Consider the following 23,595-nt stretch of genomic DNA (forward strand, 5'->3'; position numbering starts at 1 on the left):
TAGCCAACATGATTCTAGCAACATTGTTCCAACTAGTAGCCCTTTTCTCATTGACTTGCCACAGTAGGAAAAGCACAGGCTGAATTAATGATGTCCCAGTTTCATTAGGTGTCCCAGTAAGCTATGACAGTGAACCAGCATGTACCTTCCTAATGAAATGTGGCCGTCATTAATACACCTGTTCGTCCCACGCTGTGACAACTGAAAATGTACACCGGTGGAATAAGACTCCATCGTTTGTGTTTCTCTTTCAAGAATCCAGTTGTTTTTCATATTAATACGAGCAGCGTATTAAAAAATGAACTTTCACCTAATCAGCATTTCGCAGCTGTAACATTTCCTGCTCGGTGTGTGCAGCTTTTTTGCAAAGCCACTGTAAAAACCCAGACTGGGTTTCATTCCAGCATCACTTGACATTTATTGTGCATATATCTCGACTTGTTTTTATCCCCTCTCTGCCCTAAATTGTCTGCAAATATATATTTTTTTAGCTGGAAAAGGTGGAAGGGACCCATTTTCCAATTACAGATCTTGTCTTTAGGTGTTAATTGCTGACTGACCTCTGGAGCTGTTATTGGATGCCATGCAGGTTTTTTAATAACCTCTAATCGCAGTGAAACAGAGAGCCATAATAGAGAAGTGCCAAGGTGCTTTTTAACACAGCATCCTTCAATAAGGTGTAATCTCATCCAAACACAGAAGCCAGCTGAATGCCAAGTCAGAATGCTCTTTTGCAAAACACGAGCCGCTGTGATTCATGCTCTTCCGGTACCCAATCGACACTCCGTTTTCTATTGTTTGGGTTAAATTAGGTCAGCTAAGCAGCGTGGATCTTATTAAGAGTAGTGCTGTTTTGGTTTGGGGCGTTTGTCGGGGGGGGTTTCTTTTGATTTTTTTACATTCCCAGTGAACATGTTTTAACTTGGCAGAATGAAAAAAACACTAAAAGCAGAATTTACTCCAGAGTAAATAATGACTAGCCCGTGTTTTACTGCAGCCACACTGTATTATTGCTCCTTTCACATCTGTCCAGATCATTGCATTTCACATTGTCCACATGCTCAGGAGCATCCAGGCCTACAGAAGTGCACTAAATCTTGCAAAGGGAATTAGCTCCCATGTCTTTCCTTTTCTCATACGTGTATGTTTTCATCTGTTTCCAGGCACTCCTCCAGCCACAGGTACCGGCACTTTGATCATTCACCTGGAAGACTACAATGATAACGCGCCGTACGTCTTACCATCGGTAGCGCGAGTGTGCGAGGACACCTACGATGTGACTGTTGCTGTAGTTGGGGGCTGGGACAAGGACCTCCCACCCAATGCTGCACCCTTTAAAATAGAACTGGGAACACAGCCTGACCTGGACAAAACATGGAATGTTACCCGGGTTAACTGTAAGTATTTCATTTTAAGATGAGATTCGTCCGCCTGTATGCAGGACTAACCTGAACTGTGTCAGGCTAGCCTCTTCTCATGCCCAGAGCATCGAGTAGTGCTGTTCTATCAAAGCCACCAGTCTCTCAGAACTACACGCAGAGTGTCACCAAACAGGTAAAGTTAGGATTTAGTGGGAATTTGCAGTGTGGGACAGGCTATGCAGAAAACCTGCACTGAGAGATACTGACTACAAACTATTATATGTGCAAACCGTCGCTCTACTTCAGGTTAAAGGTGTCACACAGATCATGAATGCAATTTCCCGCCATCCACAAAGCGCAAATACAATAAGAAGTCATTGAAGCTAAATTCAGTTTTCCTATTGAAATAACATTAAAACTGCAGTTTAATTGAATTTACCTTGATTTAAATTAAAATGATGGCTTGTTAGCCTTCATTCACAGTGTTTAAAATGACAATGATGCTAATTATCTTTGTGTTTCAGTTGGGATTTATACAGTATTTAGCAAAAGTGAGCAAAATTGGATTAGGTTTAACTATTTACATGGAAATATGAGGCAAAAACCAAGTTTGTACAATTCTACCAAGCTTGATGGTCAATGCTTGGTGTGTCCGCCGTTATTCTTCAGTATAACAAACTGTTGTAATTTATCGAAGCAGTCTTTGGGAACAGTTCTCTGTGCTTCTAAAAGAACAAGAATCCAGAGCTCTGGATGTTGGATGCCTTTTGTTCTCTGTCGGGATCTGTGGAGGCCAAACCATAACTGATAGAAAAGCACAAAGTGGAGTAGTATCCACGTATGCTTTTGCTGCTGTGGCAGTATGTTTGGATTTCATGCTGAAATAAACCAGAAACCTTTCAGATGGTATTTGATTGTTGATCAGATGTTTAAATGCAGGACTTATAGATGTAGACAGTAAACGGACTTTTAGGTGCTTACTAACTAGCATTCACACTGCGATGGATCAGAGAGCAACGTAGAGTTAATATATTACCCAAGCATAGTTGCATGCAGACTAGGAGGAGAACCACCAACCTGCTCTGCCTCCTGAGCTACAGCATTCAAAAGGTGGCTGTAAATATACATTTTCAATGTCTGGGGTTGATGTTATGAAGTTATCTAATTGTGCTCAGTTAGAGTCTTTTCCTAAATCTACCAAGTGATTTTGTGAGTGTAAAAAAAACCCCAAAACATGCAACACACTTACAATAAGAAGTGAAGCACACTCCTGACGAAACATCTCCTTTCTCTTCATTCAGACTTTGATTCTTTCAAATAGGACCGTTGTGCATCCTCATCTGCAGTTATGTCAAAGGAGCAATGCTAAATGACACTTTGTGTTCATATATGCCGAGTCTGCAGTATCTAATAGAAGTGCAGTGTTTGAAAGAGAGCGCACAACTCAGATACCATAATTGAGTTTACATAACAAAAAACTGGTTCTCCTAATGAAATATTAAGAGTAAAATATGACGATATGGATTAGTATTTGTATACCTCTTTCCTGGTCTTACGATGCAAAGTCCTTTGACTTGAAACTATACTCACCTCTTTATGTAGCCCTACATCTACAATTATTACCAATCAAGAGTCATTATTATTCTAATATGCATGTCTTTGGACTGTGGGCGGACAGAGCACTGTAGGAAACCCCACTCACACAGTGGGAGAGTCAACATACTCCACACAGCAAGCCCATAGCCACCTCATGACCTTAACAGACTGACAGTCACTTTTCTCTTTTTTTGCATGCTGGTTTCTCTTTCTCAGGAGGTTTAAAGCACTTTCCACTGAGCCCGGGGAATCTAGAAGTTTAAAGGAAAATCTGAGAGAAGTGTTACAGAAAACTGGTACTCTGGAATCAGCTTCATGTCGAAAATGTTTAAGGGTCAATTCATCCAAGTACAATTTGATACCCTGTCACACAGTGTTGATTTGGACTGTCCAGAATAGTGGAGCAGTCATAACTGGAGAGATTCCTACAGATCACATGATAAGGATGAGGAGAAAAACGATGCGCCGAGGAAAGCGGAGAGGAGGCTAGACATTGAATCAGGGTTGCATGACCGACAGTGCTGTCTGTGTTTGTTTGAGTGACAGACCAGAGCTAAAACCTGCCCAGAGGTATTAGCTGTGACTGACAGCGGAAGAGGGGGGTACAGACACTCCTCAATCAGCACCGCTGGAAGAGACAGATAGGGCCAGCAGAGAAAGAACCCATTCCCAGTGAAAGAGACTGGCGCTGTGCTCATCTCAGCTGCGTCCCTCTGTGTGCTTCTGTTTGTGTGCACGCAGCACCAGGAGAGCTCGTGGCTCTGCCCCAACAGTACATCTCAGTGTAAGAACAGCTGGAAGTTTTTATGTGGAGGGGTCGTGACAATACACGCAGACAAATGCAATTACAATTAAAAGCTCGCAGAGATATTATGGAACATCTTTCTGTATTCCTCACTTTAAATTTCTCTTTTAAAGTGTTCTGATGGAAGTCAGTAAAAGTTGTGCAACTTAACTTCATCATCAAGGCTGTCTACAGTCAGCAAGGATCAAAACGCTAACAGACTAAAATAAGTTTTCTGCTTGAATCCAGCACACGGACAATCTGCAAACCTTGAAGTTCTTTAATGGTCTTTTCGATATTCTTCGGCAAGTTCAGCGCGTGTGGAAAGTGTTGAGGGCTGATGTCAGTATGGATTTGTATGTCTGAAATTATGAACAGTCGCTGCAGCAAGTGCACAGCTGCTGTTATCCCAGGGGGGGGAAACACATATCAGTCAGCCACCACCTGTGCTGCTTAGAGCCACACTTTGGCCCGATCCCTCCCTTTCCCGTCCTTTCTTCGTTCTGCGGCGTAGCATCGTGTGTTAAAACACGAACTTCCTTCTTTGTACTTTTAAAAATACTCTCAGAAATAAAGGCTGGAAGGTCCTGGATTCATTTAGGACGTGGGTGGGGGGCAAAAAAAGAAGGCAGGCTGCTGATCTTATGATTGAACAATAATTAATTGTAAAGTGTAAAAGATGGACAAAGCTACGATGTGATGAGTCAACAGACGTAGACCAAAAAAATGGTAAATGGTAAATGGCCTGTATTTATACAGCGCTTTACTAGTCCCTAAGAACCCCAAAGCGCTTTACATATCCAGTCATCCACACATTCACACACTGGTGATGGCAAGCTACATTGTAGCCACAGCCACCCTGGGGCGCACTGACAGAGGCGAGGCTGCTGGACACTGGCGCCACCGGGCCCTCTGACCACCACCAGTAGGCAAGGGGTAAAGTGTCTTGCCCATGGACACAACGACCGAGACTGTCCAAGCCGGAGCTCAAACCGGCAACCTTCCGGATGTCTTGTTTTTTGTTTTTGTCAGTGATTTGTCAAAAAATAAATTCAGATTCTTTTTTCTCTAATGAGAAATATAACTGACAAGATGAACGTCACATTGTATCCAGAGAGATTTAAAACTATCACCTGAACGAATAAACTCATCAAGAAAGTCCTGCTGAGGTCAGCCAAAGTTTTCTTATAGAATTTAATTTGACTTGATTTCTTTTTCCAACCACAAGAGAAGAAACAGAATGTAGATTTATGGCACCTGGATGCCGGCTTTGCTTTTCAGACCTAGAAGTGATGTCCACACTAGACACAAAATAATCTCTAAGAGATACGAGTTAATAAAGTTTCCATTGGGAACTGCAGCGGCGTGTCAGCTGTGGTGATAAAGACAGAGAGCTCAGCATTAGAACATTTCAGTCCTCTGTTTTATATTTACCTGCTTTTTCTCAGAGTTGATGGAAATGACTCATAAGAATGTAGGACAAGGGCACATGCTCACCTACCTCCAGGATCTATGATGTGGGCTTACAGCATTATTATTTTGAAGAGGATAACCTAAAGCATGGACAAGAGCTGCAGTCATGCACATGAACAAATGCAATTGATCAAATTCATACAAAACCAACCCAGAATCTCAAAGTGAATCCCCAAACACTGCTGTCCCAAGAGACACTTTAAGATGACTGTTAGACTCGGGGTTTTTTGGGCTCCATAGTCCACAACAACAACTTCACTACTGCCCTAATTGGAAGCATTCGAACCTTCAATGCCCTAAAAACTAGATAAAAGATGAACGAGACTTCAGAGCTCTAAAGAAAAGCAACATAATAATAATAATTCTTCCTCCTCACACTGCTGTGGCACTCACAGTCACCAAACCACAACCCAAATGAGTACTTGTGAGAGATTTGAATGTTGCACCACTATAACTACCATTGTTCAGTCAAGGAAATAAACATCTTCTGGCTTAGTTCATAAAACTGTGTTCAGTTTTACATAATGTCACGATCAGCTGTGTGTCAGGACTCGAACACGAAAAGGTAAAGTCAAAGCGGCCGCTTTATTGGCTGGAAAACTAACATCAAATACAAAACTAAACTGGGAACAAGAAACTCTAGAAAACAAACCAGGAACTGAGAACTAGAAGTTGGAACACGGAGGGAAAACAGCATAGTGAGGGTGCGACGCGACAAAGGGCAGCGGAGAACACAGCGCTTAAATACACAAGAATGGGAAACACAGCTGGGACTAATCCAACATAATGAGATGAGAGGAAAGCAAAACACTGATCACAGGACGTGAGACTACCAAAGTAAAACAGGAAACACAAGACAAGCACGGAGATGCAGACTTGACCAGGAGGCACGGCTGACAGGGAACCCACAGGAGAAGCACGAGCACAAAGGCTGTATCCCAATTCAGGGTCTGCAGCCTCAACGGTCCTCAAGGGCCGCGTACTCAAAGACCGCTAAGGCCGGAAGTGCGAGGCTTGTGAAATGGGACGGTCTAGCCTCCGTCGCGCTGCCCAGGTTGCCTAGCAACCATGACACTAACAGCTGGAAACGTGTCATACAGCTTTGTTTGACAGAGATGAAGGAGAAAATCTTTTGTTCATTTGTTTGTTTCTACATGAGCTTTGATCATTCTCTGATTAAGCTCAGCTATTGGACGGCGTATATTTTAAAGTAAAGGCTTTAAAACCAAGTTAGTACAAACGTCACTAATGTCACATGACTTTGTCGACATGTGACCAACAGGAATGTTTAATGTTCTTCGTTATTAAACATTTGCACATAAATAAGTGACATAATATTCAGTACTTAAAGTTCACTCTTCGGGCGCCCCTCATCCGCCGTTTTTTTTCTGCAAAATTATCCACACCCACCGCCGCGCTATGCATTCTGGGATATGTTGGGCCACGAAGTCTACACCGCCACGTCCTTAAAATTCAGGGAAATGAAGGACGCATCTGAGGGCCGCATTTCGAGCAGCCTTCGAATTGGGACAGCCTTCGTCACGTCGCTGTGACGTAATCGGCCTTAAAATGCGGCCTTTAAGGCTGCAGACCCTGAGTTGGGATACAGCCAGAGAGTTTGAGACAGGAAAGGTGTAGCACAGGAGAGGCAAAGAAACTCAAACACAACCAGACACTAACAGAAACAAACAATATTAATAAGCAAAAACCGAACACTGAGTCACAGGACTCGTGACAGGTCATTTATTACCAGGAAGGTTTCCTGTAATTTTTCACCAATCTGAGTAGAGGGAGCAACAAGTCCTGCTGTGTCTGTACAGAGGAAGACCTCGAGGTGTTTACAGCCACCCGAATGTTCACATAGTCATTCATGTACAAATCAGAGTGTGACGAAACATATCGATCTGCGGGGGGTTTGTGTGAAGAATGACCTCAGTATTTCTGACGTTTATTGCCTTATAACGTTATTTTGAGCACTGAGTTAAATGACAGATTTTCTAAGTAAACACAATTTGCCTGTTTTAGAGCTCTCAGCTCTGGCAAACAGGTGAAATGTGTTGGCATGCATATTGTGACACATTTCAGCATGAAGTGCACCAGTTTCAGTATGTTCTGTCGTGTCTCTGGAGAAATTTTAAAGTATGATGCAACAAAATGTAATGAATCTGATGCAACTTAAATGGTGGCAATTTCCATTGCTTCAGTTGTCAGGAATGCCTTTGCACCTGCTTACTTTGTGTTTGTTGCACACACACATGTTTAGTTGTGCTTTGCAAAGGAGCTCACTGTTTATGTAGAGAAGATGGACGTAACTTTGAACCCCGTCCAATGTTTTCTTTGTCTTCCGCAGCGACGCACTCACAAATCAGGCTTCTGCGCAGTCTGAAGAAAGACAACTACCAACTCCCGCTGCTCATCACGGACTCAGGGGTACCCCCTTTGTCCAATAATACAGAGGTCAAGGTTCAGGTTTGCATCTGTAATAAGAACCGGATGCACTGCAGCTCGGCCCACTCCCATCGTGCCAGGTTTCTTGTGCCGCTCGCAACACTCCTGCTCACCTTACTCTGTAAGTACATCGCAACCAACTCCCACAACAACAGAAAACTCTGGTTTTTTGTGTGTTTTTTATTTTCTCCTCAGTTCAAAAGTGAATTCCTGCCGATTCCAGTACAGACTCGGGTACAAAATCAATGCAGACAAACATGGAGCATCATTTTATTTAGGATCAAAGCAGTTTTTGCACTTATGTTCACGTGTAAAGAAAAAGGATTTGAATTCTTTGCCTGGGAAGAATACATCATTTAATTCAAGATGCACAAGTGTGTCTTGTACATTTTATGTTTCTATATTTCCTGCCTACAAGCCTAAGGCGCTCCCAAGGAAGTCAAACTTGAATTTACTCTAAATATCTCATTTAAGCCAAGTGATGGTATGAATAATTCAACCTTCTCCATTTACAGCACGTTTGTAATGGAGGACATCCAACAGCTAGTTTGGTGAGAAGAAAACTCATTTGCATCTTTAAGGCCCCAGATCCCGTTCTCGCTCTGTCTGGGCTTGTTCTCTGTAGTTTATAGGCGAGCTCGCTGTATGCCGGCGGCTGTCTACAGCAGGAGGGATGGTGACGGAGTAAAGCGAGAGAAGGAGATGATGAGGAATGAGAGGGTAAAAAAAAATAATGTGATGGATGGGAGGAACAGAGAAGGAATTTCATTTCAGCGCTGAAAGATGGGTAGCTGTAATTATTCCATCTTTGTTCTGCTAATTTGTGTTTGACTGTAAAATGTTTTACTTCTGATCGTGCGACAAATCACAGCCATCCTTCCCTTTGTCCTCCCAGCTCTCTTCCCTGTCTTCTTCTACTGATCTTAACATCTTTCCTCCCTTTTTCTCATCTCCTGTCAGTCCTGTCAAACTCTCTTCCTTCAGCCTCCTCTGCCACAGTTTTTTTGTACCACTTGTCTTGTGCTTCTCTGTTTAGCCGCATTTCCCCCATAATCCTTTGCTTGTGGGCAACATCTCTGCTGTTCTTTTTCTAGCTTCTAGTATGACTCAGCGATCTTCCTATGGCTATAGATCAATCTGTCTATGGATGCATGTCTTTTCTCTGAATGCTCACTCCTAACAGATAACTGTTACGTGTTACAGAAAGCATTGTTTGAAGTGGCGCCTGCGCCCACTCTTCATCTTCTTCTGATTCAGCTACGTGCACTCAGTTACCTGCAACTTCTTCAGCTCGTGATTCACAGGACACAAAGTATTAAATTAAAATGACGGCGTGTAGCAAGCAGCGGCATAAGCACACCGCACGACAGCGTTGATAGGCCATTAGTCGCGGTTTCGCTGCGACACACTAATCACAAGCTGATGCTGCATCAGCGTTCAAGGACAAACAGCCACCTCTTGGAAAGTTTTATGGCAGTGATCCTGAGACTATCCCAGCTGGAGCAGTCAGGTAGCTTTTCACAGACTCCTTTTCAGACGCAGCTTCCTATACGGGGTTTCCATGGTAGCGCAAACATGTGTCTGAACTCGAAAGCCTTCTAATTGGTTGACATGCCAAAGATGATGTTAAGAGAGTCTTTGCCACAGATGTCCTTTTTGCACTGAACGACAGTAGCCTTCATTACTCTACTGTAACTAGTGCAGTGATAGACAGTGGCATTCATAGCTTCTCCAGAACACGGATTCTTGGATGCTTGTTCCGGAGGCTGTGCACATCCGTTCGTTTGGCCCGGAGTACGTTTGTGTAGTCAGAACGCACGTTGCAGACGCTGGAGTTACCCCGAAGCTGAAGGTTGAAGATTACAGACAGAGAGGAAACAAGAAAAGTGTGTGTGTGTGTCTGTATCTCTACTGGGAATCTGAGACAGTATTACAGCTCAGCAGCAGAGGTTCACCAATTCAGACACAGAACATCTCCACAGACACACACACACACACACTGCGGGAGCTCAGAGAGATGACTTCTGCTCAAGCTCATCACACAGACCTGTGCTGGGGGACAGATAGAGGGGGCTGATCGCTGCAGTGTGTAGTCAGATAGTCTGACAGAGAGGCAGAGAGTATCCTGTTCCAATTCCCTTATCTCCAAACTGAACTCTGACCCCGAAAGAGAGAGATGAGGGGAAGAAAAATGAAAAGAGCCAGAGGGGGAAGGATGGGGAAAGGAGAAGAAAGCAGTGTGCAGATTAAACTCTTTGTTTTTTGCTCGCTGGGCTACAGGCATGCAGAATGCATGGCCAGCACAACAGCTATCTTAATTCTTCTTTCCTTGTATCTGTAGCTCTCCTCACTCATCCTCCTTCTCTCTTAATCCCCAACCATGTCTACTAAATTTTTAATCTTTAAAATAATTGGCATCCACAAATCATTTCTTCAGGTAAAGCACGTGCGGTTATGTCAGTGAACATAACAGGGAAGTGTCTATATTAAATATGTCTGCAATCTGTTTACTGCCTGGAAAATGTTTATGCTGGGGGAATTGGCAGACATGTTTCTTTTTTTTTACTCCATTATCTTCATTTGCGGACTTTATTTATGGCTATGTTTAGAAAGACGGAAGTCTTCGTTAAACATTGAAAAGGCAAGCCGAGGCAGGAGACACAGAATAATTAAAATGCTTCCCTTAACTGGGCATTCTTGATTTTCAAGTGTTTTCTGTAGAGCGGCCCAATCAGATGTCGCCATTATGTCAAAGCCTCTTGCACACACACAAGTTGTCCTTCAGCGCTACGATACACCATCTTCTACCTTTCCAGCCTCCTAATGTCTCTATAAAACAAGATTTTTGTCTTCCTGTTTCCGAGGCATAAAGCAGGACTACTAAAGGACACCTTGTGCTCATCATCTATTTAATTTTTTAAGACTCTATATTTGTCAAAATAATAAATATGAGAGACCATCTCCTCAGCATGTGTAGAGGAGACTATTATTAGACTTTTATTAAAGGCTTATAGTCGTGTTTTAAGGCTGAGTAACCTCTAACAGCCATGCCAACACAGAAAATGAACATTGGTGTCTCCACCTTTAGATGGAACTCATTAAATTTGTTAGGAAGCTTCTAGGAAATGCAGCTTCCTAACAAATGTTTAACTATGTAAACTATGGTTAAGAGCAGTGTACCTGTGTGCTATCTTTACTGCATCCAATGGAAACACTACTGGACAGTTTCCCTAAAGAAATGCAATGCAAATAACTAGCAGGCAGCAGAAAACTTGTTTTATTCCTGTGATGAGGAGTCAACTTTCCATGTCACACTAATCAGGTTATTGCAAAACTATGCGCAGATGTCATTCTGCACAGTGAAGCTCAAATATAAGTGAAATTATGAAAATAAAAAATAAATGTATAAGACATATACTAATAAATGTGTCAGAAGAAGCAGCAGAAGGAGAAAAAGAGAGAAGCAAGAAGTTGTGTTTGGACTGAGGGTAATTTATCAATCTGGTGTTTGAGTGGAGCTCAAGGAGAAAAAAGAGAAAATGACTGTGATCTTCACCAGTGCTTCAGTTCAGTTTTCTCTGTAAAGCACTCAGTAGGTAGAAACAGTATCAATGGAGAAGACGGAGAAAAGAAAACTGCATCATCTGACCGCCTCTATGGCAGATTTCCCTTTGTGCTTTACATTAACTGGACCAAAAGAGTTGTGAAGCATGTACTTAATATAGCACAGAACTGGACTCCAGTCTCACCTTATCCCATCTGCATCCATCCATCCCCTCCACCATGTCCTAGCTTGCTTTCTGCATCAGCTCTCAGCCAAATAATGCATCACTGGGCTTGGTTTTCACACCAATACATAATATATGTAACCCCGCTGGACGAATACAGAGTACAAGTGTGTGTCTGTATTTGCAGTGTGCCAACATATACTGTGTCTTCTAATGCTCAACAACCCTTTGTTTGCACTTGCAGGATTGGTAGATAAATCCCAGGGCTTTGCGGGGGCCTACTTCCACTCCCTCCCACTGTAAAGCTTTCTTTGTAGTTCCCTGTGCCACAGACTCGCACAAAAATCACTTCGTATACACAAATTCACAAAGATTACCATGAAAGTAGGACACAATTACAGTATTATTCTATAGTCCTGTAGGAGAGAATACATGCAGATATATTATGGCAAACGCACGTACAAATGCACGTTTAGATGGAGGGGGCACACGAAGTGATGTCAGTCAGGTTTTTTCCCCACAGGCTACAGATGCACTCAAAAACTAAAGTGACTCATAAGCACGAGTCCTAATTTTAGAATTACAAGGAGTATTTCTTTGCTTAATACAACTCACAGGTGGAATACTGTTATAGATGACCACACTGCCCCCTATCAGTCTATATGTGAACGTGCGTGCCCTGCACAGAACATGCAGTATCTCCCTGCAGCAGCCTCACTGTTGCAAAAAAAAGTTCAAAGTTGATGATGTGAGGCTGGAAGCAGTAAGTTGGCCAATATGGACAGTGTATAAATCAAGTGTATTTTAGTGGTGGTAGTGTGGACTTTGCTGGATTTTGAAGATTGATATGTTGTGGCCCAGAGTGACTTACTTTGCTTATTTGGCTTATGTGAAATGATTTGATAAAATGAAAACTAGTGGAAGGAGCGCCAAAGTTCTTTTTTTGCTTTCTCAATCCCGCATTTCATCGTACCTGCTCTGAGTCAACCTAGGAAGGTCTTCCAGCTCAAACTGCATGCTAAACTCTTTTCCTCCCAGGATTACAAGCTTCAGCTGCATTAATGCACTGCAGAGAACTGCAGATTTTCTCTGTGTTTCTCTGTGTTTTCAGCAAGTGTAATGATGTAATTCCAAGGGTATAGGCGAGAGAGAGAGACAGTGAGAGGGTGGAGTAAAAAGAAGGCATTTATCATTAAACACAACAAACAACTCCCAGCCCAGATGCCACTAATTTACCTCCATCCTTCTGGGGTTTTAGACCACACTATTCCTCCTTTCTGATCCCTCGCTTTGCTCTGACAGCCACTTTTCGTCTTCCTTCTCTAGCTCTGCACTAATCCCCTCCCAGCTACTGAGACAGGATGTTTAGGGGCTTATTTACTCTTGTATAAATATGACTTTTTCATAGCTTTCCTTAAAGAGGCCGCACACCAGAAAGATGCATATGGCTGAAGGGTCGTCTCTTCCTTCACTGAATCAGGCTGTGAAGATCTTTGAACATGAAACGATGCATTAGTGCCCTGCTTCTTAAGACAACAGGCTTGAACCACTTGAGCTCTGACTGTACTGTAATGAGTGCTCTGATACCATCAGAGTGTATTCATATATAATGACAAGTAACTTATACTACTAGAAAACACAGAGTAACATGGAAACTGTACATGTTGACATTTTTGGGACACCAAAAACGTTGCTGTATTTGCTTTAAAGATGTTTGAATAATTTCTTGATCATTAGCAAGTCATGCTTAAAGGCTTCATTAATAGTTAATGATTATGAATTTGTTGCATCAGGCAGCCCTCATGTATTATGAATGATTTATTGCTACATTTGTACATCTGCTAAACGGCAGGGACACGTAGGAGCTTCTCAGTCCCCAAACTGGAAGCAAAAGTCAAGAAAAATGTATAACACAGACAAGGTAATTCAGATTTTAACACCAGCTGCTTGATTTCCACAGCCGGGCAAAGTTCTGTATTAATACCAGCCCCTGAAAAGAGTTCTTACAGCTTACTTTCATTACAGGTTAATAATAATTACGGTAGTGTCACATTTAGATTCCAGGACTTTAGTACTGTGCACAGTTTAATTCACACTTTACATAGAATCAAACTATTATTGCAAGCAGATACTGTTGAACTACCGAGTCTTGCCTACAGGCTTTAACATTTGGATAAATCGGTGCAAACGCTTAAAACAGAACTTTTAATCTGCTTAATCTTTTTCAACAACACGACCCAGCTGACTGTTATTAATTTTAGCAATAAGGAGGCAAAGAGACAGCTCCCTGTTTGCATCGGGGGAGCTGACATGGAGCAGGTGATGAGCGTTTTTCTTGGGAACCAATTTCACAAAATTCTCGTACTCGAGGCACATGTCCATCTTGGTAAATAAAACTCAGAAACAGCTCTATTGCTTATCTTTGATGTGTGCTGGGTTGCCTTCTGGTAGTACACTCTCCTCAGTTCCCACTACGATATTCCGATGTTGCATTTGTAGATCCGTGTGGTATGGATCAGTCAATCACTGTGTCATTCACTCCTGGCATACAGCTTGATATCTTAGAGGAGATGCCTAATGGTTGCTCCGTTCCATAGTGGGTGTGTGTAGCCAGCCTTGTTAATGAGCTGGCTGAGGGGGATCAGGCCTATGTAGTAACTTGACTTGTGCAATCAGCTTGAATCGGGCTTTTCCAGCCACATCCTGACGAAGACTTTTATGGTTCTGTTAATCTTTTATATTTTTTGGTTGCTCAGTCTGGTCTTCCAGTCTTTAGTTATTGCTCTACCAGGAGATGGTGTTTGTCTTGTTTGCTCGTGTATTGTTCGTCTTAGCCACTATGATGCCTGACAGGAGCTTCCATGTTGTATTGAGGCAGGTTGTTGGATCCTCGGGAATCAGGACACCAAGCATTGTTGTTATGTGAGCATTATTCTCTCATATGCTTTTCCACTATTGATGTGTCTTCAGCCTTGGTGGGGTAGTTCTAATAATGTTTTCCTCCCACTCCACCCAAGTAAACCTTGATGGTTGAGTGGAGAACATCTTTTTTATACTCCTGGCTCTTCAAGCAGCTATACAAGGCTACCAGTCTTTGTTTTGCAGTTCCTAAGACCTCAGGTTTCGGCAGCTTGTTGTACTTTTTGGCATTCCTTTCTTTATCACTTCTTTCCACAGTTTTGATATTTGGCAAACCTCCCTCTGTACTGCCTTGATCTTGACCTCTAGTCTTCTTCTCCATGGAGGGTTCTGCTCCTTTTGGCTGTTCATCTTATAGCCAAGCATCTGAAGGATCACTGCTACCATTGTGTAGATCGTCTGGTTAGTTTTAATGATGGTTGCAGTAGGCATTGTCCATAATGCTGCCCTCACATCTTCTAGTAGTCTTTCAGGCGAGTACTTCATAGTCATAGAGTGACCAGGTTTCCAGCTTATCCATGGTTTATAAATATTCCCCCCTCGCACTGGGAGTGGTTTTTAATCCTTCAAGCTCGGGTCCTCTACCAGAGGCCTGGGAGGGTGAGGGTCCTGAGCAGTATCTTTGCTGTTCCCAGGACTGCGCTCTTCTGGACAGAGATCTCGGATGTTGTTCCCGGGATTTGCTGGAGCTTGGGTGTCACTGGATCGAATGCTCTGATTACCACTGGGACCACTGTTACCTTCACCCTCCACTTCTTCTCGAGTTCTTCTCTGAGTCTTTGGTATTTCTCAAGATTCTCATGTTCCTCCTCCCTGATGTTGCTGTCACTCTGTATAACATCTGTCATTATGACCACCTCCCTCTGCTTGTCCACCACTGCTATGTCTGGTTAGTTTGGCATCACCAGTTTGTCTGTCTGTATCTGGAACTCCGAAAGGATCTTAGCTCAGTCACTCTTGACCACCCTCGGGGGGGCATCACATTTTGACCTCGAGACTTCCGATGTATCTGCATAGTACAGTGGGGCAAAAAAGTATTTAGTCAGCCACCGATTGTGCAAGTTCCCCCACCTAAAATGATGACAGAGGTCAGTAATTTGCACCAGAGGTACACTTCAACTGTGAGAGACAGAATGTGAAGAAAAAATCCATGAATCCACATGGTAGGATTTGTAAAGAATTTATTCGTAAATCAGGGTGGAAAATAAGTATTTGGTCAATAACAAAAATACAACTCAATACTTTGTAACATAACCTTTGTTGGCAATAACAGAGGTCAAACGTTTACTATAGGTCTTTACCAGGTTTGCACACACAGTAGCTGGTATTTTGGCCCATTCCTCCATGCAGATCTTCTCGAGAGCAGTGATGTTTTGGGGCTGTCGCCGAGCAACACGGACTTTCAACTCCCGCCACAGATTTTCTATGGGGTTGAGGTCTGGAGACTGGCTAGGCCACTCCAGGACTTTCAAATGCTTCTTACGGAGCCACTCCTTTGTTGCCCGGGCGGTGTGTTTTGGATCATTGTCATGTTGGAAGACCCAGCCTCGTTTCATCTTCAAAGTTCTCACTGATGGAAGGAGGTTTTGGCTCAAAATCTCACCATACATGGCCCCATTCATTCTGTCCTTAACACGGATCAGTCGTCCTGTCCCCTTGGCAGAAAAACAGCCCCATAGCATGATGTTTCCACCCCCATGCTTCACAGTAGGTATGGTGTTCTTGGGATGCAACTCAGTATTCTTCGTCCTCCAAACACGACGAGTTGAGTTTATACCAAAAAGTTCTACTTTGGTTTCATCTGACCACATGACATTCTCCCAATCCTCTGCTGTATCATCCATGTGCTCTCTGGCAAACTTCAGACGGGCCTGGACATGCACTGGCTTCAGCAGCGGAACAGGTCTGGCACTGCGGGATTTGATTCCCTACCGTTGTAGTGTGTTACTGATGGTGACCTTTGTTACTTTGGTCCCAGCTCTCTGCAGGTCATTCACCAGGTCCCCCCGTGTGGTTCTGGGATCTTTGCTCACCGTTCTCATGATCATTTTGACCCCACGGGATGAGATCTTGCGTGGAGCCCCAGATCGAGGGAGATTATCAGTGGTCTTGTATGTCTTCCATTTTCTGATGATTGCTCCCACAGTTGATTTTTTCACACCAAGCTGCTTGCCTATTGTAGATTCACTCTTCCCAGTCTGGTGCAGGTCTACAATACTTTTCCTGGTGTCCTTCGAAAGCTCTTTGGTCTTGGCCATGGCGGAGTTTGGAGTCTGACTGTTTGAGGCTGTGGACAGGTGTCTTTTATACAGATGATGAGTTCAAACAGGTGCCATTCATACAGGTAACGAGTGGGGGACAGAAAAGCTTCTTACAGAAGACGTTACAGGTCTGTGAGAGCCAGAGATTTTCCTTGTTTGAGGTGACCAAATACTTATTTTCCACCCTAATTTACGAATAAATTCTTTACAAATCCTACCATGTGAATTCATGGATTTTTTTTTCACATTCTGTCTCTCACAGTTGAAGTGTACCTCTGGTGCAAATTACTGACCTCTGTCATCATTTTAAGTGGGGGAACTTGCACAATCGGTGGCTGACTAAATACTTTTTTGCCCCACTGTATGTTAGCCTCGGTCATGGCGCTCCATGTATGGCCTGCCTGCTAGCATCTTGCACTCTGCTGTCTCAGTGCTGGATTGTCTCAGGGGCATCTTTACACAGCCTGCACCTGGGGTCTTGCCTTGTAGACCCCAGCCTCTATGGATCGTGTACTTAGTTCCTGTGTTGCCATGATTAGTGCCTCTGTGCTGTCTTTCAGTCCAGCTTTGTCCAGCCACTGGTAGGATTTCTGGATGTCAGCAACTTTTTCTATCTCTGGTCTCTGCATGCACGGTTTCCACCTTGAAGCGTGGAGGAGGTGTGATGATGTGGGGGGGCTTTGCTGGTGACACTGTTGGGGATTTATTCAAAACCGAAGGCACACTGAGCCAGCACGGCTACCACAGCATCCTGCAGCAACATGCCATCCGGTCTGGTCTGGGTTTAGTTGGACCATCATTTATTTTCAACAGTACAATGACTCCAAACACTATTTGACTAAGAAGGAGAGAGATGCAGTGATGTGTCAAATGGCCTGGCCTCCACAGTCACCTGAACCCAGTGGAGATGGTTTGGGATGAGATGGAGCGCAGAGTGAAGGCAAAGGGCCAACAAGTGCTCAGCATCTCTGTGAACTCCTTCAAGTCTGTTGGAAACCATTTCAGGTGACGACCTGATGAAGCTCACGGAGAGAAGGCCAAGAGTGAGCAAAGCAGGAATCAAAGCAAAGGGCTGTTAGGAAGGATCTGAAATATAAAACATGTTCTGAGTCATTCCAACTTTTTTTGTTTACTACATAATTCCAGTGTGTTCATTCATAGTTTTGATGCCTTCAGTCAGAATCTATCAAGCATCTGAAGGATAACAGCTACCTTCAGGTTTAAGGTGTGGTTGAGCCAAACCTTAAACCTCCTTCTAAATGAAAATAGAGAAAACCCATTAATGATAAGGTGTGTCCAAACGTCTGACTGATACACACACACACACACACGAAAAGCGCACTAAGGCTTATTAACACAGTTTCTTTATAATGCTTCTTACTCCTTGCTGCTGCAGTGCCTCTGTGTTCAGCTTGTAACCATGACACACCTGAGTTAATTTAGTGTCACCTTCGTCTCCTTTCAGCAATTAGACAGGCCTGGGAATCTGTTGCTGCTCCCTCCAGTGTCCTGATTGTTCCTCGCCTCCTGCAGCTTGTTAAATTTGTACTTTACACATTAAGCTCTTGCTTTTACCCACAGAGACTTACCATAAGTGAAAATGGCAACGTGAACATCTGTGATGTGCTGTGATATTTAAATAGATCATTCTTGGTAAAAGGTATTTCTTTTTTCTATTACTGTAAGATGAAACCTGATTCACTTTATGGCAGCGGTTGGAGAAATGAAAGGGAAACTAAAGAATATGAATGTAAACATAAATAAATGGGGAAGTGAAAAGTACTGTTATATCACTTATACTCTTAACACTGTCTTCTATTTACAGCACATCTATATGTACATCCCTGTTTGACACTTCACAGTAAACAATGTGAATAAAGAAATTTAATGTAACATAAATATAACATATAACATAAAGAACTTGCTCATAGGGGGTCATGTGATCGTTGGGCCTTTCTCTGTTTTCTTTCTATTATTGTTTGGTCTTTACCTTACAATATAAAGCGCCTTGAGGCGACTGTTGTTGGGATTTGGTGCTGTATAAATAAAACTGAATTTAGTTGAATGTCACGGCTTGCATCTACTTGTCTTTGTTAGACAAAGAACAACGCTGTCAGACTCTCATTAGGCTTGCAAACCTAGCATTTGAGTTTCGAGTACCTTCAAGTACTAAATAAATAAATGCCTTTTATATTCAGCTAACTCAGAACTCCATCTTTTTCATTTTACAGTGTTAGGGACAATTATAGCTCACTTTCCTCAAGATAGCTTCATAATGTCACAAAGAGACAGAAAGAGAGGTAAAGATAAGGGAGTGCTTACACAGAGAAATGACTGAAAGGCATGCTGGCATGTCAAATGCATTGTTTTTTTTGACTGATACTGACTGCCAACTTATTATACAAAGCACACAACAGCTGTGACCGTAACTCATGCACCCACTCATGTGCTGACAATGGAAATCCATAAAGAATAATGCAACAGTAAACGCTTTAGAAAGAAAAACTAGCTATGACAAATTGCCACCTACAAATTTGTTGTTTTATACACATTTTGTTGCATGCATTTTGCTAGATTAGCAGTAAAATGCAAGGTTTACAGGTAAGCCTGTTAAGTAAGGAAAGTGCTGTATAATGAGCTGTTATTAAAAAACATAGCATAAGCTTCAAAAGGTAAGAGCACTACACGTGTCACGTTAAAGCTATTAAAATACAAAGTATCAGACAGAAAATATCAGACGGCTGTGTGTGCTGGAACCAGGTTCTCCTTCATTCTGCAGACTGCATTTTAAGGTTTTAGAAGATTTAACCGAACATGGGACAAAAAATGATACAATTTCTTATGATCCGATCAATTAAGTAATAAAAACAGTGAGAAAGTCTATTTTGAAGACCTACAGTAAGGTGCAGTGATGTGAGATTCCTCTGGTGGAAGGAGCTTAGGAAAGACAGGAGCGCTGTCGATGTTTTTGTTTCATTTGTATACAATATACAGTATCCGGTCGTTAAGTCTGACGTCACTAGCCGTGTCTGGACCTAAACTCCGCTGCAGGTCCATATATCAAACGATCACTCAGCATTACTGAGAGTTGAAAAACTGTCTAAAGTCTTTCATCTTTAATAAAATGATCAGCGTTCTGCTCTACCAGGTGTAACAATTAAGTTAAACATCCAGGCATCCATGAAAACGGAATTTATGATATTTAACGGCGTTAGAAGTTAGCAGGGAGTTAGCTCGTTAGCTTCTATCTAAATACAATATAGCATGTCCTGACTGCGGGGTTTTGGAAACAAATTAAAACGTACAGCTCTGCTATCACTTCCAGCATAAATGAAGACAGAAAACTAAACAGCAGTGACGTTTGTAGGGTTACTGAAGTTTGGCTAGCTGGTATATAATGATGTGCTACGTGACCGCTAGCGACACAGCTATGTTAGCATAATATAAACAAGCTAACTTTTTTTCCACTGGATAAAAGTTAACGTGAGTGTTCTCGGTGGTCAGGAACAAATGTAATCGCATGGCAGGATGCTGTAAAAGGACCAAACTTCAGCCAGGAGAACAACTGAGATAATCCATCCACAATACGAGGTTAGTCATTCATATACTGCTGCATGGGCTGGGCTGTAGCTACATCCTAAGGTTTTAAAAACTGAGCTTAAATAAATGATTAGCGGTAATAAAAGCCGAAGGAGGTCAACAGGGATCACTGACCGTTTTAGGAGCTTTTTGAGATTAAATAGAAGAAAATACAAAACATTAAACATGTTAACAACACAAAAGCCATATTAAACGCAGACTACTTTAGGCCCGGAAGTAGGATTCGTCACGTCATCACTTAACGACCGGATACTGATTATGCTCTGTTTTACTTCCTCGACTGTAAGGGGACCAATTAGCTGCTCATCTCTGTCGACAGTGCACATTCACATAAAGAACCTGAGAATCCCCCTTCTTAGCGTGGATTCGTATGAATTAACACAAAATAATGTGGATTAGTGGAGCAGGTCTTAACAGTAAAAGTTATGTTTAGTATTATTAACTTGTAATTCCATTTAATTCAATAAAGTGCTGATGAATGGACTCAAAAAGCACAGGTGTGTAACTAAGACTGTCCAAAACGTGCCGTATCCAACATGTAATCACATCATATCAGAGAAGAGATAAAAATGGAGGTAATGGAAGAAAAAGAGGCGGCAGGATAATGAAAATGGCAAACAGGAGTAAGGGTTTCTGTCCAACCCTCAGCCGTCTCCAGACATATCAGAAATAGAAGGCAGACTATGCGGAGATGGCTGCCAGAGAGGCAATCAATAAACTTTCACATTTCATGCTGCAGTGTGCGTTTGTGTGCGTGCGTGTGCCAGCTGTGTGTATTTATGTGACTATATGCGTTGCTGTATCAAATTTGAAACTACCTCACTGAAAGCAGTTGTGCCAGACTGATGAGACAAGCTGTCACATTACTAGAAAATGTACCCGACTACACCCCCCCTGCCCAAACCCAATATATGACCTTTGAGGTTCCCACCATGATGTTCGGGCTTGGCCGCGGTCGACATCATATTTTTGGCCTCAGGGCAGTCCTCAGTACTCGATCTGAAGTAAACTTTTAAGTATTGTACAGATACACATCAGTGCCCAATTAATCTTAGCAGCAGCCGCTCTAGAAACTGCCTCTTAAAGGCAAATCAAAAGCTCGGTGTACTAGTCCGTGCTCTTACGTTAGGGAGAGCTGCTTGTATTGATCGACCTGTCCAGAATGCTAAAGAAGCTACACGCTGACACCGTTTTAGTGTGGACGTTCACATTAAAGACAATAACGTGGTTGATGGTGCCTAAAGGCGCCTAAGAGCGAACAGCTCGAACTTCTCTCTTCTTTTCTTATTGAATTTTTAATAATGCGATAGCATCATCTGTCCTGTGTAATTGATTGCAGCTGATCTGGTTCGGCGATGACCTTGACTTTTACCATGTCTCCTCTCTTTTTCCCTTCCTCTCTCCCCTCTCTCTGCCTTATTTCCTCCTCTCGTTCATCCCTTCTCCCACCAGGCCTGTAGATCCTGCTGAAACCTCCTGTAGTCATTTTTTGCAACACCGAAAAGCAACGACTTATCTCCCCCACGCAACCCGGGCTTAGGAGAGAAGAAAAAGAAGACAAATAAGAGGAAGAAGAAGGAACGAGAAGAGGTCTTATAAACCATGACAAATCAAACAAGAAAATACTGGAAATCCCCATCGGCCCAGCGCTGTACAACACCACTGTGGTTTTTTTGGTTTGCTGGCTTTTTTAACTCACTTATCCTTCTCCTTCTCCTCATATGTGCTTTTCTCGTTGCATCTGTCCTTCCTTGTATCAGTCTTCTCTCTTCTCCTCGATCATCTCCCTCCTGTACTTCATCCACTATTGATTATTCCATTTCTTTCTACAGTTTCCATTGTATTCCATTTTGGCACCTCTCTCCCGCTCTGGCAGCCAAACACTGCGTGTTGGGAGCATTTGTGGCAACATGCCACATCTGTAGGAGATACTTGAAACAACATGTATATTGATATTGTAACAAAAACAAAAGATAAGCAAATCCAATTCATGTTGAACCACACCTTAAACCTCTGCTCATTTGAAATCTGGTAAGCTTTTGTTTTCACCCTCTTTCCCGATCATTGCTCTCTCTGTTTTCTTTTCCCTTGTTTTTCCTCACCCACCCACGAATAGAAAAATCGCTCCGACATCTATCAGCGACTCCTCTCCTGCCTCCTCGTCTATCTATTTACCTCTCTCTGTCTCTCACTGGACCAGGAGACATTGCAAAAGCTGAGCTACTGTCCTGGTCGGGGAAGAGCATTGACTTTTTGATGTGTTTCTTTCTTTTCTGGTCACAGACTGTGTTTGATCTTGTTTCACTCTTTAAGCAGACAGAACAAAGCCTGTTTCCTTTGTCTGCAGTGGTTGTTGTCTTTTAGGACGAGGTGGTAGCCATAAGCCTTCAAAGTCAGAAACTCTCTGGAGTCGTTTTCGATTTGCTTCTGTTTTTATTGCATTAGTTGTCATGGAGTGGAAAACAGTCTATCTTTATAGTAACGGTGTAAACCTTAAAAACAAAAAAGTACTATTATAAATATTTTATTTTTTACCATTGTATAAATATATACTATTGATTAACTTATGTACTTTGATTGCAAGTTCTTCGGTCGCCCACACGGTGGTTAAATAAAAAAAAGAGGAAACATTTTCTGTGATTTTAGGCACTATTTCTAATGCTATGGATGTGTTGACTATTTTATTGTAACATCTTTTTTTCATTTCTTTCCTTTTTTTGTTCCTTATTTTAAAATCTGTGATTAATTGCAGAATCAGGAGTCGTGTTTATATGACTGCATTTGTGTTTAGGTTCGATTCTGTCTCCAGTCAGTTCTGTCCTCTGCTGTTCGCCCTCTGTCTCTCATTACAAGACACAAGAAGACGTGTACGAAAACAAAGGCTGTGGTTTCGCTGGATAGTTCTGCTTTTTTCTCTTGCGCTCATCTAAAGAACTTAGCGTGTGTGGGTCCGTTTGGAAGACCACCGTAAAGAAAAAGATGACATTTTGAATGAGTTATGTCTGTCTTTTGCACTAATTTAATAAAGCCGTTACTGAAATTCCCACAATGTTATTTTGGAAATTGTGTTTTTCCTGAAAATCTTTTTTTACTCCTTTGGAGAACACGCTGTTAGCTCGTTCAACAAAAAATGAAAGTTAGCCTGTTTTTATTTTAGGGTCAGAATTACTAATTAGGGCAAATTAACTTAGTGTGTGCTCATTTATGAACATGGATGGACACCACTTCATCTTAAAAATAACTAATTTTAAAAAGACCTGATAATCTTCTTGCAAAAGCAAAAGAGTGTAAGTGCAGATTTATACAGAGAAGATCTTCATTATTAAAAAATAAGTCCATCGTATGAAATCTGTGTACTATGGTTGACCTGTAGGATATGTGGAAGAGCTCATTTACTTTTCCAGTCTTAGTGAAATTCCTGGTAA

General features: G+C 42.3%; 1 protein-coding gene across 1 annotated transcript in view; it reads left to right on the top strand.

Annotated features, from left to right (window-relative positions):
• cdh13 (cadherin 13, H-cadherin (heart)) overlaps positions 1 to 23,219 on the top strand; it is a 409,102-nt gene extending 385,883 nt beyond the window's left edge. The window contains exons 13-16 of the mRNA XM_085281498.1: positions 1,164 to 1,397; positions 7,565 to 7,783; positions 8,178 to 8,213; positions 21,623 to 23,219. Of these exons, the coding sequence (XP_085137624.1) occupies positions 1,164 to 1,397; positions 7,565 to 7,783; positions 8,178 to 8,188 (464 nt within the window). The 3' untranslated portion in view covers positions 8,189 to 8,213; positions 21,623 to 23,219. The remainder of the gene's footprint in view (positions 1 to 1,163; positions 1,398 to 7,564; positions 7,784 to 8,177; positions 8,214 to 21,622) is intronic.
• The last annotated feature ends 376 nt before the right edge of the window (positions 23,220 to 23,595 follow it).

This window comes from Mchenga conophoros, linkage group LG7 (genome assembly GCF_057382185.1).
Source record: "Mchenga conophoros isolate Kocher_MC1m ecotype Shallow Benthic linkage group LG7, M_conophoros_male_GT1.1, whole genome shotgun sequence".
In the NCBI taxonomy this organism is placed as follows: Eukaryota; Metazoa; Chordata; class Actinopteri; order Cichliformes; family Cichlidae; genus Mchenga; species Mchenga conophoros.